Source organism: Festucalex cinctus, chromosome 8 (assembly GCF_051991245.1).
Source record: "Festucalex cinctus isolate MCC-2025b chromosome 8, RoL_Fcin_1.0, whole genome shotgun sequence".
Taxonomy (NCBI): Eukaryota; Metazoa; Chordata; class Actinopteri; order Syngnathiformes; family Syngnathidae; genus Festucalex; species Festucalex cinctus.
In genome coordinates, this window is record NC_135418.1 from 23,400,798 (window position 1) to 23,414,595 (window position 13,798).

The 13,798-nt window shown below is 38.5% G+C and overlaps 1 protein-coding gene across 3 annotated transcripts; it reads right to left on the reverse strand.

The window, feature by feature from the left end:
* Positions 1 to 414: 414 nt before the first annotated feature.
* On the reverse strand, positions 415 to 12,800 carry twf2 (twinfilin actin binding protein 2). 3 transcript variants are annotated; one of them, XM_077528437.1, is made up of 10 exons: positions 12,546 to 12,800; positions 10,890 to 10,970; positions 7,477 to 7,655; positions 5,803 to 5,898; positions 5,621 to 5,725; positions 5,022 to 5,036; positions 4,303 to 4,428; positions 4,072 to 4,222; positions 2,696 to 2,817; positions 415 to 2,474 (listed from the first exon to the last, which is right to left on the reverse strand). In XM_077528437.1, exons 1-10 carry the CDS (start codon positions 12,580 to 12,582, stop codon positions 2,307 to 2,309), a joined length of 1,080 nt encoding a protein of 359 aa, XP_077384563.1. In that variant the 5' UTR covers positions 12,583 to 12,800; the 3' UTR covers positions 415 to 2,306. The 3 variants fall into 3 exon arrangements, with proteins under 3 accessions (XP_077384563.1, XP_077384564.1, XP_077384565.1); XM_077528438.1 differs by having other exon boundaries at positions 10,890 to 11,290; XM_077528439.1 differs by having other exon boundaries at positions 11,101 to 12,800.
* Between the last annotated feature and the right edge of the window lie 998 nt (positions 12,801 to 13,798).

Sequence of the window (13,798 nt, forward strand, 5' to 3'; positions counted from 1 at the left end):
ATTCCTGTCCATTCCAGTGATTCCTTATGATCTTGAATGATAGCCGAGGTGGGACTCATAGTGGATAGCAGATGCTATTTTTCAAGTCACTTCTTGTCAGGGGACTGTAGAAGATTGAATGGAAGCCTTTGTTGCTGATAATGTAGTCGTAGTTATAGAAAATCCATCTCGGAGCCCTTAATGGTTTGATGGTCACGCATTTTGTGCTTTGGGCTCAGGTCACAGCCCTGCACAATTGATTGAATTTGAATTTGCTTTCAACATTGCTTTATTGCCATGACCAAATGTGAAATGTCGCTGTTGTTTCTAAAGGATTTCAACATTTAACGTGGAGAGAAAAAAAAAAAACCCAACAATAATTGATCCATCCATGCATGTATGCATAACAGCTGCATGCTGAGTGAAAACATTAAAAGCATTTTATTTTCGTTCAGTTTCTTACAAACATCACTGGTACAAAATGTGTGTTCAAAACTCCGCTGCAGATTTATGCTGCCAGTCTGTCATACTGTAAACAAGTCGGCTGTTTCCGATACAGTTCAACAGAATGGAGAAGGGGAAAAAAAGAAACAGATTGGCTTCACATTATCGCTTGTGTTCAAGTTTGTACGTACATTTGTGTTCAGAATGATAACAGTTGGTTTTAGTGAAGAAAGCTCCTAATCCTTTTAAAAAATAAAAAAAATAAAAAGTTTTGATTTGCATATACTTGAATACACTGGAAACACTGTGTTCTATTTGAAAAACCAAAAAATAATAATAATTGAACAGACATTCCAATATTCACCTACGTTTCACAGTTTCGCTTCAGAAACGACAATATGTCACACCGCTAGCTATGTATTGGATTTATGTCTGGGGAGCATGCTGGCCATGCTATAACGTTCATCTATTGTGTTTTGGAAAAATAAGCATGAATTATTAACTGAAAACTGCTGAATATTTTTGCTTTTGCTAGTAGACAGTGAGAGACACTTTACTTTGAAAAATAAATGCAGATGCTGGAATAGGTTACGGGTGCCAGAAGTTGGTCAATACCATACAACACAGATGTAAAGGAGTTGATACAACAATGATCATAATTTGTTCAATGAATTGATTTAGTGCTGTCACTATTAAATATTTTTTGTTTGATTAATCGACTAATCCGATTCATTTTAATTTTGCATTTAAATGTATTTTTTGAAACCCCCTGATTACTGTTTATTAACCAGTGATTGGTGTTTACTTCGTATTTGTATAAGTGATTTATAAAAAGGAGGATGGTTGTTATAGTATGTTACCGATTGGGTCATTGTTTTCCATAGTAAAAACAGATGTCTTAATTTTGATTCAACACAGAAGATAATCAGTCTTTCAAGAAGGACTACAGAAATCAGTGAACAATTACTGTTGATATGCTGAAATCAGAGGATTGAATAATATTGATAATCGATTAATATTGGTAATCAATTAATCAATTAACTTTGACAGCTCTAAATTGATTTCTAAAATGAGGGATTGTCATGACCCACGTCACACGTCCGCAGAACACCAAATCTGTCTGCCTTCATGTGCACTCATCAAATCTAACAGAATCACATTACGCCACAAGTTAGACCTACTTGCGAGTCTAAAATGTATTCTACACTTTTAAGAGAATTGTTGAACCAACTTAAAATTACAAATTGTTGATCAATTTAAAAAAAAAATTGCTTCGATTGGTCACACGCGATTGAATTGAGTTAATCCAAAGTGAGTCGATTAAGTTTAATGAATTACGAGTTCATTAAACTTAATTGAGTCACTTTGGATTAACTTAATTCAATTGTATGTTACCAATTAAAGCGATTTTTTTTTTCTTAAATTGGTGAACAATTCAATCTGTAATCTTAAATTGGTTCAACAATTATGCTTTTTGAGTGTATTTTTTTTCCCACCAAAGATGCTAGACTTGCTAGCCCTAATTTATTTATTTTTTTTTATTATGCAATATTCCTTTTACATTGTTTTGTGTAAGGGAACAACACATTTGTAACACACAAAAAAAAAAAATGTGCATTGTGCGACGTTCCCAATTTGTGTGTATGAAAAGAAAAACAACGATAAGGACGTTGAGTTTTACTTATATATATTTCAACACGGCGATATTATTCTGAACCTTATACATAGAGAGAGAGAGAACTGCCGATATCTCACAAATGCTTCCTGTGCTCACAAGCAATCGGACACTGAGCTCATTGTTGTGACCCTGGCGAGGTGTCAGGCGTTATTTCGCAAGGTGCCAGAAGTGGAGAAACACCTCAGGCGAGACATTTGGGCCGCCTCTAGCCGTCCTGCGCGGCCTCACCGGGGCCCTTAATGAGGCGCTTGTGTCCCCTCTTGCCCGCGGGGCCGCGCGGCTTGGCAAAGGCCTGCCTGAAGGCCTGCTGCTTGGGATGGAACTCTTCGTACAGAAACTCCTCCGTCAATTCGTCCCCGTCCTCAATTTCCAACTGAAGAGAGAGGAAAAAATATATAATGCATTTGCCACGCCGCAGTTTGCATATTTTTATGAGTTATTAAATCCTCCACAAGAATTACAAAGCATGTAATGTTTCTGAGAGCCTGAAATTCTTAGAAAGGAAAAACACCAAGCACATGACCTCAGTGTCCTCAAAGACATTTTTTTTTTCCCTACAGCTGCTCTGTGTACAACTGACTGACTCCCTTTCACCTTTTTAGCAACCTGCAGCTGGTAATCTCTCTCCACCTCCTCCAGGAGTCGACTCTTGCAGCTGGAGTACAGCATTCGCTCCTTGACGCTGCAGCTGTATCCGGGCATGGAGTAGATGAACACTACACAACAGAAGGAAAGACGCTTAATTGACGAAATAGAACCAGCAATTCAGGTACTTAATGTGCCCTTTCTGATAGATTTTCTATTTGTAAACGTGACTACAAAAGGAACATTTGAAAATGTTTTCAAAGAAATTGACTAGACACATTTAAAAACAAATAAAAAAATAAAAAAAAAGTAGCCAAATGAAAGAGCATACTGCATAAGAAATTTTGGGGAAAAACTGATTTTCTGAACGTATTCACACCGACTTCCCTTCTGTTGGCAGCTTATTCCATTTGTGTGCAGCATAACAGCTAAACGCTGCTTCACCTTGTTTGCTTTGAATTCTGGGCTTCACCCGAGAGCCTTACTGGATCTATATTTTATAATGTATTCCGAATCTAAAAATAAATAAATTAAAAAAAAAAAAAGAATCAGTAACTTATTTAGTCATTTCAATTTTGGGGGAAATACCAGGAAATACTAGGTCAGTATATTTAATATAATCATGTAAATCAATAATAATTAAAAATGAAGATAATATACTGCAGGATGGCTTTTTTTTTTCCCCTTAAAATATGTTTTTATACTTTAATGGGATACTTGACTCACTGAACAATTTTCAGCAGTGAAAAGTTCATATTTTGTCCAGAATTAATTTGATAACTTCATTATTTTTCATGTACAATTAATACCTTTGAAAACTATTTTTTACTCTTGCTTTTGACTGATGATGACATCACGTGCTGAGGAAATAGGGCCAATCATCAGAGTGGTGCATGATGTGGCTGGCTCATGGACACAAGGTGCTCTTTGTTATACTGTACATTGACTTTGATTATCTGATTCTCCGAAAGGCGTCCCACAATGAACTCGGGAGAAGCCGCGTGTGGCTTCAATCATTCCGTCCATTTTGTACAGGCATGTGTAAGATGGATTCGCGGGTCAATCACGGTCACATTCACATAAGGATCATTTTGACTCTTCAAAGAACCTAACGTGCATGGTAGAACATGTAAAAGGCTGACACAGGAAGGCCATTGCCGAAATTTAAATACAGATCCGGCTAACATACTTCGACTTGTGATTATTACAGAACACTATTTTCTCAGAAATCACATTACTGCTTGCTTGTCTGATCCGTCTGGTCTATTTTGGACGTCCGGTCTCGTCTGGCTTCTGCTACTAAATATAAGGCTGTTGTCAAAGGGGGTCACTCCACTCCAGACATTCCATCGAAAAAAAACAAGCATGGGACTCTGATGGCGCACCGATGGATTCGAGGTAGTCGCCTTCATGGTAGTGTTTGTAGAGGAAGAAATGATATCTTGGCGTGTCTTTGGGAACCCGGCAAGCCAAGTCACACATTTCAGTCTGGTGGGAATGAACCAGCTCAATGGTCTCCCGCTCCACATCCAATCTCTGAGAGGGTGAATGAAGGTGGTCATTTATTATTATATGAATTTTTCCGGTGTGATAAGTGATTTTCTGGTGGTACTGACCAGCTGTATGTAGTTGATCTGCTTCTGGGCAAGTTGCTTGAGGGCTTGTCTGGCCGGCTCCTGCAGAGGGAATGCCAGGCCTTGAAGGGTTTGCTGCTTACTATCCACGCTGTTCTCTGCCGTCACCTGCAGGGGGCAGCAAGCACACATCAAGGAAGGCTCCAGGCTACAATTAGAAAGAGGGGAATACTGTAAAATATTTTCTTTTTCCTGAGGGGGCATAAAAAAAAATGTTGATTTCATTTTTTTATTTTAATCATTTATAAAAGAAAAAAATACAATATAAAACAATATTCTTTGATGTTGAATGAAAAGGAGGATAAAGAAGACTAGTCTTAAATGATGGGCAAGTACCGATACCAGGTAGCGGTATCAAGCTGATACTATGCTCTGTGCTAAGTAAAAATCCCCCCAAAAAACTAAATTTCTATTGTACAATTTGTTTTCAGAGGACTAAGACAGTATGGACTTACACGTTTATTTAAAAAAACAAAACAAATATATATATATATATATATATATATATATATATATATATATATATATATATATGCCTAAATCTGACATTAAGTAGCTGACATGATATCATTCATTATTATAAATTTGATGCTTTGCTTGATACTGTACCATAAGACCTATTCTTCAGGTCACAATAAATCTGCACTTACAGTGAAATGCAGTGTGGTTGGTCCCCATGATCATCTCTGATAAACACATACCTGTTTGACTCTGCCCTGTGAAAGCAATCAGTCACAGGTTAGCTGTCAGAATGATTCACTCAAGCACCATTCATACAGTGCCTTGCACTCCCTTTGACCTGTCCCACATTTTGTTCAGGCCAAAAAGGATTCAATACCTTCTCCTTCAATACAAAAATCACCACACTAATAAAATTTGTTTTGTTTTTTTCTTCAAATTTACTTTATTTCAAGTAAGAAATTCAAATAGCAAGATGTACGCAAATAGTAAATACTTATATGAAAGCGTATTCAAGCCACTTAAATGAAAGACTAAATTACACTATCAGATTAGTGGGAAAAACAATTTCAATAACAAAATTGTAAGTTATTCTCAAGATATGTTGTCGGAAGGAAAACTATTTTCAAAAAATATTTTGTAGAGAACTACGTACCGGTATCTGCGATTTTTACTTGAAGGTCACATATTTTACAGTTATGATTAATTGACCGTGAGTTGAGTTTTGAGATTTCTGCGACTCTTTTCAAGATATTGTGGATAAAACAAATATATGGGCAAAAGTGAAGCGGGTGCATACTTTTGCAATGAGAATACCAATGAGGTGATTATGGCATCCTACCTCAGTGAGCTTGATCCTCTGCAGTTCCTGCTCAGCTAGCGTGAGCGGGGCAGGACCGGTGCATAATGACACATGACGCTGATAGCCCGACAGGGAGACGTCTTCCTGTGGAGATTCGGAAAGACATACCGTTGAGAGAGCCCCTTTTAAAACACACGTCACTGCTGCAAATGACCTCTGACCTCCAGTGTGCCAAACATCTCATACTTCACATGGCCACCGCCAAACTCTTTCTTGACGGTGGCACGGGTGGCAGCGTACACCATCTTGTCTTTGACCTGAAACCAGCAGACCAACAGGGACTTGATTGATTGATTTCAAAATATTTTAAACAATAATAAGAAAAATAATACAATTACCAATTTAAGATAAAAAAGATTACCATTTTAAGATTGCTTACTTAAGTATCGTAAGGTTATCATTTTAATCTCAATTAAATTGAGTTCAGTTAACCCGGTTGTCACGGTGACGAAAAACACCACATGACACAACCGCACGAGTGACTGATTTTTCCCATTATTTTGAGTCATGCAAAGTGTTGAATTATTGGAAAGAGACTGAGCGACCTTTTAGAGTGCGTAACTTAACATCATCAATTTATCAGTACTGTACTTCACATTGACAGCTACATAAGAGGATATCTTTGTAATAATATCGCCAAGAGCTAAGAAAGCTTGTGATGCCAGCAGTCAGCTGCTTGTTGTTATGCTGACGCTCTAGATTGAGATCTGTTGATGAATTGCCATGCAGCACGTTTTGTACGCACAATCACACTGAACACACTAGCTATTGTTCAACATGAATCTTTTTACTTGGGAATGAGATTATCTGAAAATTTCACTAATCGCATTCTGGTGCCATTTGGCTGTCGAATGGATGAATGTAAAGTGGAATGTGTGTTAACAAAAGAATCATGAAACAAAACTAATCTAAATAGAGCCAAACCACTCAACAATTAAAGACAACCAGCCGAGGATAGACTTGTAACAGAGCATGCTACATTAGCTTGACCAGCTAGCTAGTACAAAGAAAATGGCCAACATGCTTTGTGACTAGGCAAAGGGAAGTTAGCTTGATTAGCAAGGTAGCAGATTGATGAATCAATCAATCGATAGATATTAGACATGATACACTAAAAAACAAAACATTAACTCAGCATGCTAGCAAATGAAAAAACAAAGTAACATTAGCTTGGTTAGCTTATTAGCAGATGAGTTGATCCATAGAAAATGCTATGCTAGCTTCAAAGGCAATGTAGCTCAAACACCTAGCTGACAGTTAGTGTGTGACATGCTAAGCTAAAAAACAAAGTGATATCAGCTAACTGGACAGATTTCAGCTTTCATGTAGTGTGCATTACTTTTTGTAGACAACCCTAGTAAATTCTATCTGACTGCTTCTTTATATATGTATGTGTTGATCAGGAAAGGATAAAGATGAATTGTGTCCTAATGTCCACTCTTATCCCCTAACCTCTACTTGACTTGACTATATTGTCCCGCACTATATAGTAGCCTAATACTGTATATAGTTATTCTGTTAGGAAAGCAGACCTGCTCCTCGTCGCATGTGAGGTTTTCACTGCTTTGCATCGCTTGCGTTTGTTTTCTTGCACACAATGCACTGTGGTCTATATTACCCTGTTAAGTGACCAACAGATGCATTGTGGGTAATTGTGAGTGCACTACATTTTTTCATACAGGACATTCGGACACCCCTACAAATTGGTGCGTCCGCTACAGCCTAATATACTATATAATAAATAAATAAATATATATATATATATATATATATATATATATATATAAAAATAGTGTAGACATTCTGACACAGTCTTGGTGTCCGTTGTGACATACGGAAGACTGATCAGGTGACCAGGATAGGAAGAGCCACTCAAAGCCCAGTGCATTGTGGGAGTCCAGGCGGTACAGCACATAGCACGGCTCGTGTCGGTCCAACAGAGGTAGGAGAAAGTGGTCGTAGTCCTGGTCCCAGCTCTGTTCTGGTTCCCTGTAGGCCCCCAGCACCAGCTGTTCTGAAAGTCACACCAGGCCGACATCACATACCTTACCTTGCATTACAACACATGCCAATGGAATGACGTTATGTCTTTAGTACACCATTTTATCTATCTATCTATAGTTGTGCTTGAAAGTTTACATACGGTTGGAGTATGTAAACTTATGAGCACAACTGTAAAAAACTGTCGCTTCAAGATACAAATATGCTATAAATCGTCACCAAAATTCACATGCACATCGCTACTCATGTCAACTTCAATTTCGGAAATATCAAAACAATTGCCACAGTATTTTGGATTTTTATGGACATTAAGCCTTTTATGTGAACTTTCAAGCAAAACTGTATCATGTAGCCAGCAAATTGAGCTAATGTTGCTTTGATTTTAGTGCAGCATATCTGCCATTTCATATCAATATCTGATAGGTAGCTTTTTTTTTTTTTTTTTTAAACTAATGTCAAATTACCTTTTAGCGTAGCACAACTGCCATTGTCTATCATTTAATTGAACTGCTCGTTTGCTATGTGAGCTCCGTTTTGTTTACCATCTTGTGGCTAGCTAATTGAGCTATATTGGTTTGCCTTTTAGCGTAGCATGTCTGATATCGTCCGCTAAATTGGTCAGTCGGTCGCTCAATCGACTCACCTCTCTTCTAGCTAGCATATTAAGAATTGCTTTGTTTTTAGTGCACCCATTTCATATCAATATATCCTAGCTAGCTAATCCAGCTAATCTTGTTTTTTCGATCCATCAGCTAGCTAGCTATGCGAACGAATGCCACTTTGCTTTTTTAGTGTAGGATGTCAGCCATTTTCTATCCAGCAATCTATTTACGTTCCAGCCCTGTCCGCCTGTCGGTCACTATTTGCTGGCCCTGTGTGTCCATCTCTAGTTGTCTTGTCTGTTCGTCTGTGAGCTGTACATCCACTTACAGTCCCTCTGTCCATGTCTCCCTGCCTGTCTGTTTCTCTCTATTTGTCTGTCCATCCATCCATATCGGTCTATCTGTCCATATGTGCATTCATTATTACTTGTGTCCATCCATCCCTATTTGTCTATATGTTTGCCTGTTCCAATCTGTCTCTTCATTGTCTGTCCATCCCAATCTATTTGACTGTCCTTGTCCGTCTTGCCCCATCCGTTTGCCTGCCCAGCCGCCCATCCATCTAGCAACTAACTTATCCTAACTAATCGGCCTAATGCTAATTGTTTCGCTTTTTGTCATGACTTTGCTTTTTGCCATGTGAACCATTTTCTGTCTAAAAATACATCTGCTCAGTAGCTAACCATTAATTGAGCTGATGTCATTTTTAGCATAGCATGTTGACCGTTTTCTATTCACCTGTCCATCATCTAGCTAGCTGCGCGGCTTTGCTGACTTGTCTCCTGCAAACAGTTGCTATTCTGAGGGGCAACACATTCCTATTCTGCATATTTTCCACCGGCTCTCCTTCCTTAACCTTTCCTTTGTTGTGCGAGCATATATTATGAATGACCACAACATTAGGAACGGCATTGCATGAGATTCAGTACAAATTGATAACCGTGAAAATTTTGAAATCACTTTACTTTGTTGCTAAGTTGTTATCATTGCAACTGTAATCATTTTGGCATTGGCAATAATATCTAACTACAGGAAATGATGAAAGTAAACTTATTACCAATCTTTTTTTTTTTTTTAAGCATAGCTACTATAATTTGAACAATTCTCATTTTCAATAGCTAAATAAAGGAAATGATCATAATCGAGCCATCTTAGCATGTTTTCCACTCAGGTTGCTAGCTTGCTATATGTTAGCATACCAGCAGCTAAAATGTTAACATTGTACCTATCAGTAGGTTTTTAGCATGTCGCTTGAAAAGTTAGATGTTCCAGAATTATATAAGACTGCGCAGATTTTTAGCATGCGTAATGTATCATGCTAGCTTCTCACATCATCCATCTTCTTGACCGCTTATTCCTCACAAGGGTCACGGGGGGTGCTGGAGCCTATCTCAGCTGGCTCTGGGCAGTAGGTGGGGTACACCCTGGACTGGTTGCCAGCCAATCGCAGGGCACACAGAGACGAAAAACCATCCACACTCACAAGCACACCTAGGGACAATTCGGAGCGCCAATTAACCTACCATGCATGTCTTTGGAATGTGGGAGGAGACCGGAGTGCCCGGAGAAGACCCACGCGGACACGGGGAGAATATGCAAACTCCACCCAGTAAGGCCGGAGCCTGGACTCTAACCCGAGTCCTCAGAACTGTGAGGCGGACGTGCTAACCAGTCATCCACCTCTTCTCACATCATAAGAATTCCAATTTTGTTGGATCATGGGTGCCCCTATGGTACCTAATACTGAAATGACTGCTTATCACCGGGCAGAAATTGCTTCACAAGTCACGACCCACCCAAATACAAGATGAAGCACCCGAGTGACATCACTGATGTTGAAAGGAGTCAGTACACAAAAACAAGAGTCATGATTGGTGTGACACAAGAGTCAGAAGAGTCTTATACACACCGCACACGAACATACCTAGAAAACACTGGCCTCGCTAAACCCTCTTCCCACTTAACACTTCAGCAGCTGCCTTCAACTATTTTTTCTCCTCTCTCCTTTCCTTCCTTCCTCTAAATCGTTTTATGTTGTGAGGGTATTTTTCTTAGAAGTGTCAGATCAGACTGCCTTCAGTGCAGGCAGAAATCATCCGATGATGGTGGTGGGGTTCCCCTGAAAATCAACCTCCTGTTTTGAAATGTTAGCACTGTGAAAAAGCAATGAAGCTTTATTCCATCCATTTGTTCCTTTGTTTCACAGTTATGGATATTATCTGGATCCAGAGTATAATGAAAGGCAAGTCCAAGATTAAAGTTGACGAATGGGCCCTGACACCCCATTTTTCATGGAAAATTCTTAGCTCTGGAATCCGTTAAATATGGTTACTTCACACCTAAATGGCCGAGTTCCTGTTAAATTTCAGGCATGAGTGCTTTAGTGTCGTTTTTGTGCGTCCTATTATGATAGACGTAAACACCCAGTTTTGTGTCGATTGGTCAAGTAGGTGTCAGGGGCTACTGGGTGCCTCTTGGGAGTCATGTTAAAGACCCCTTTTAAAGCACATGCCTTTGTGAAAAAAACAAAAAGATGATTGTTCACAAATAGTCACATCACAAACAGCAGCAGAGCCAGTGAAACGAAAACCAACACCCAACGTTATCAATTCACTCCAGTGGTGTGTTGTTGTGGGGTCACTCACCGTCTTGTATGCGCACCTTGATGAGACGCACCGCTCCCCCTCTCGCCCGGGCCAGAAACTCCCTCAGCTCTGGCGTCACCACTAAGGCCAGAAACATGGCGGTTCAAGGCAGCAAGCAAGTAAGGAGCGGGGCCGTCCTCCCAGCAGGCTCCAAGAAGTCGTCACTCAGAGTCACGAGAAAGCTAAAAACAATCTGAAGTCTTCGATTTACTTTGTCGAGTTGAGAATGTCTAAGTACAGTTGTGTAGAGCTGGAAGGGGCATCGAGGACCTTATGGGTGTGCGAGATAGGACATCGCTCAAGTAACTGGGACAGTATCATGTGCACACAGATAGGAAATATGATCATCCACCCTGACGACCAAATTTAGCTCCCACTGGCAGTCCAGTCTTGGTGCTGACCTGGGAAGAAGAAAAAAAAAAAAAAAAAAGCACCCAACACCACAAGTGGACAAGTGGAGGGGCTGGGGCATTTTTTTTCCCCATAATATAAAAACTGTTTTGTTTTGTTTTTCTTAAAGTCACCTTTTTGCACCATTATATATATATATTAGTGCATACATGCGTACACTGTTTTAAGTGAAAAAAAAAAAAAAAAAGTGCCGGTACTCTTGTCTCTTGTATATATGTACGTATGTATATATAATGCGAGCGCGATCAGAAAAATTTGGGGCTATTTTTATTGTAAATTTTAATATTAAATATTATTTAATACCATTGTGTACAATTAAAAGGGAAATTTTAAGGACTGACATTAATTAATATAACCAGCACAGTGGTGAGTGAAATGACACAATCACATGCCCACAAATTTGCCAATAAGTTGTAATTTACAGTACAATATTATATTGTCCTGTGTTTTCATCAGCATCAGTCGTGTATTCTGGCCACTCATGCTCAGTAATTAGGTTGCTACTAGGGGTGTTTAAAAAAAAAAAATCGATTCGGCAATATATCGCGATATTACATTGTGCAAATCTTGAATCGGTTCAATAGGCTTCCGAATCAATTTTTAAACATCCATTTTTGATAGAAAAATATTCACCAAAACGTCTTAGGGTTCACACCTTAAGCATGAAATAATGTTATATTAATGGAACATTAAGCCTTAATATTTTATTTCAATGCTGACATGAAACAAATTACAACCTGTATAAGACTGAAGTTTCAGATAAATAATACATTTTCATACAAATCTTACACTGTACAAGTTTATTGATTAGTATTTTCTAAATTTGAATTTTAAAAAATCGCAACAATCGACTTAGAAATTCGTATCAGGATTAATTGTATCGAATCGAATCGTGACCTATGAATCGTTATACGAATCGAATCCTCAGGTACTAGGCAATTCACAACTTCATTGCTTGCGTCAACCATTCAGACTATATCATGTCAGTATCGTGAATGGTGACTTGCAGAAGTTAGGTTTATATTTCACAGTGTTGCTTTCATTTTATTGTTGATCGTTCTGATAACATGATGATGGGCAGACTTGCTTGGAGTAGCAGTTGGAAAACTATCTTATGAAAGAAAATTTATATTCACATTATTACTGAGGATATCTGCATTTAGAGTTCCTTCCACACTTATCGGTACAACCGTACCCCACACACTGATATTTTCGTTCGCCGCAGAGGAGAAAAAATATGCTTACCGCCGGCTTCACTTCTTGTTTGGCATGAGAGATCCATGTTATTTATGTATTTATTTATTTATTTATTTATTTATTTTGTACGTCCGTGTTGTCAGCCTGCGAATCCACCTCGGAGTCTGACGATCTTTTTTTTTTTTTAAGCTTTGAGCCAGGACAGCACAGTAGCGATTTTCTTAACTCAAGAATTATGCTTGTACACACACTTTGGGGTCTGTCGGTGAGCATCGAGCTAGAGGGGGGGGAAAAAGCATCGGGCTAGCCGCTAGGCTAGCATCACGTTGAATGACGCAAGCACGCCTCTCTTGTGCAGCGCTGATATATAAATCACAACTGGAGTAATCATGCGCTTGGTGATCAGCGCACGGACTTCTATATTATATGTAAGTCAGTGGACGAATGGCACTCGGCGGAACAGCATTTTGGGAGCAAAATATGTCTTGTCAAGCGTACCGGTACGCTGACAGACTGTGACAGTACGTTCTTTGCACATTGAGAAGTACCGGAACGCTCAAGGGAGATTTTTAGAAGTGCCGGAGCTCCGTACCGGTGCGTACCGGCCCACTTAAAGCACTGCATGCGTATGCTGTATTTGTTTATACAGTACATGATTTATTTATTTTTTTAATTCATTCCATTTTTTAAACCCCTTATCAGCAGGACTAATAAGGGTTTAAAAAAATATTTTTTTTTTTAGCTACCATGACTGTAAATTGACTTTTAACATTTGTAATTAACACCAAGTTATATATATATATATATATATATATATATATATATATATATATATATCCATTTTCTTGACCGCTTATTCCTGACAAGAGTCGCGGGGGCTGCTGGCGCCTATCTCAGCTGGCTCTGGGCAGTAGGCGGGGGACACCCTGGACTGGTTGCCAACCAATCGCAGTATATATATATATACATATATTTGTTTAGTCAATTATATATTTTAATTCAAGTAATTATATATATATATATGTATATATATATATATATTTATTTTATTTTTTTTGTGGCCTCTAACGCAACTGCTTTAAAAATATGTTTGGCATCACGACAAATTGTTTTGCATTAAACTTTTGGGAGCATGGTGGTAAGGAAAAAAAATCATCCTTGATGTTGTTCGTCTAATAGCATAATTGCTTCAGTCATTTTTAACTTACATCCATAAATGCTATGATTAAAGTTTGTATTTTTTTTAAATTTCTTTTCTAGATAATAACCAAGGCCATAGTAATTCACAAAAGGTTGAATCA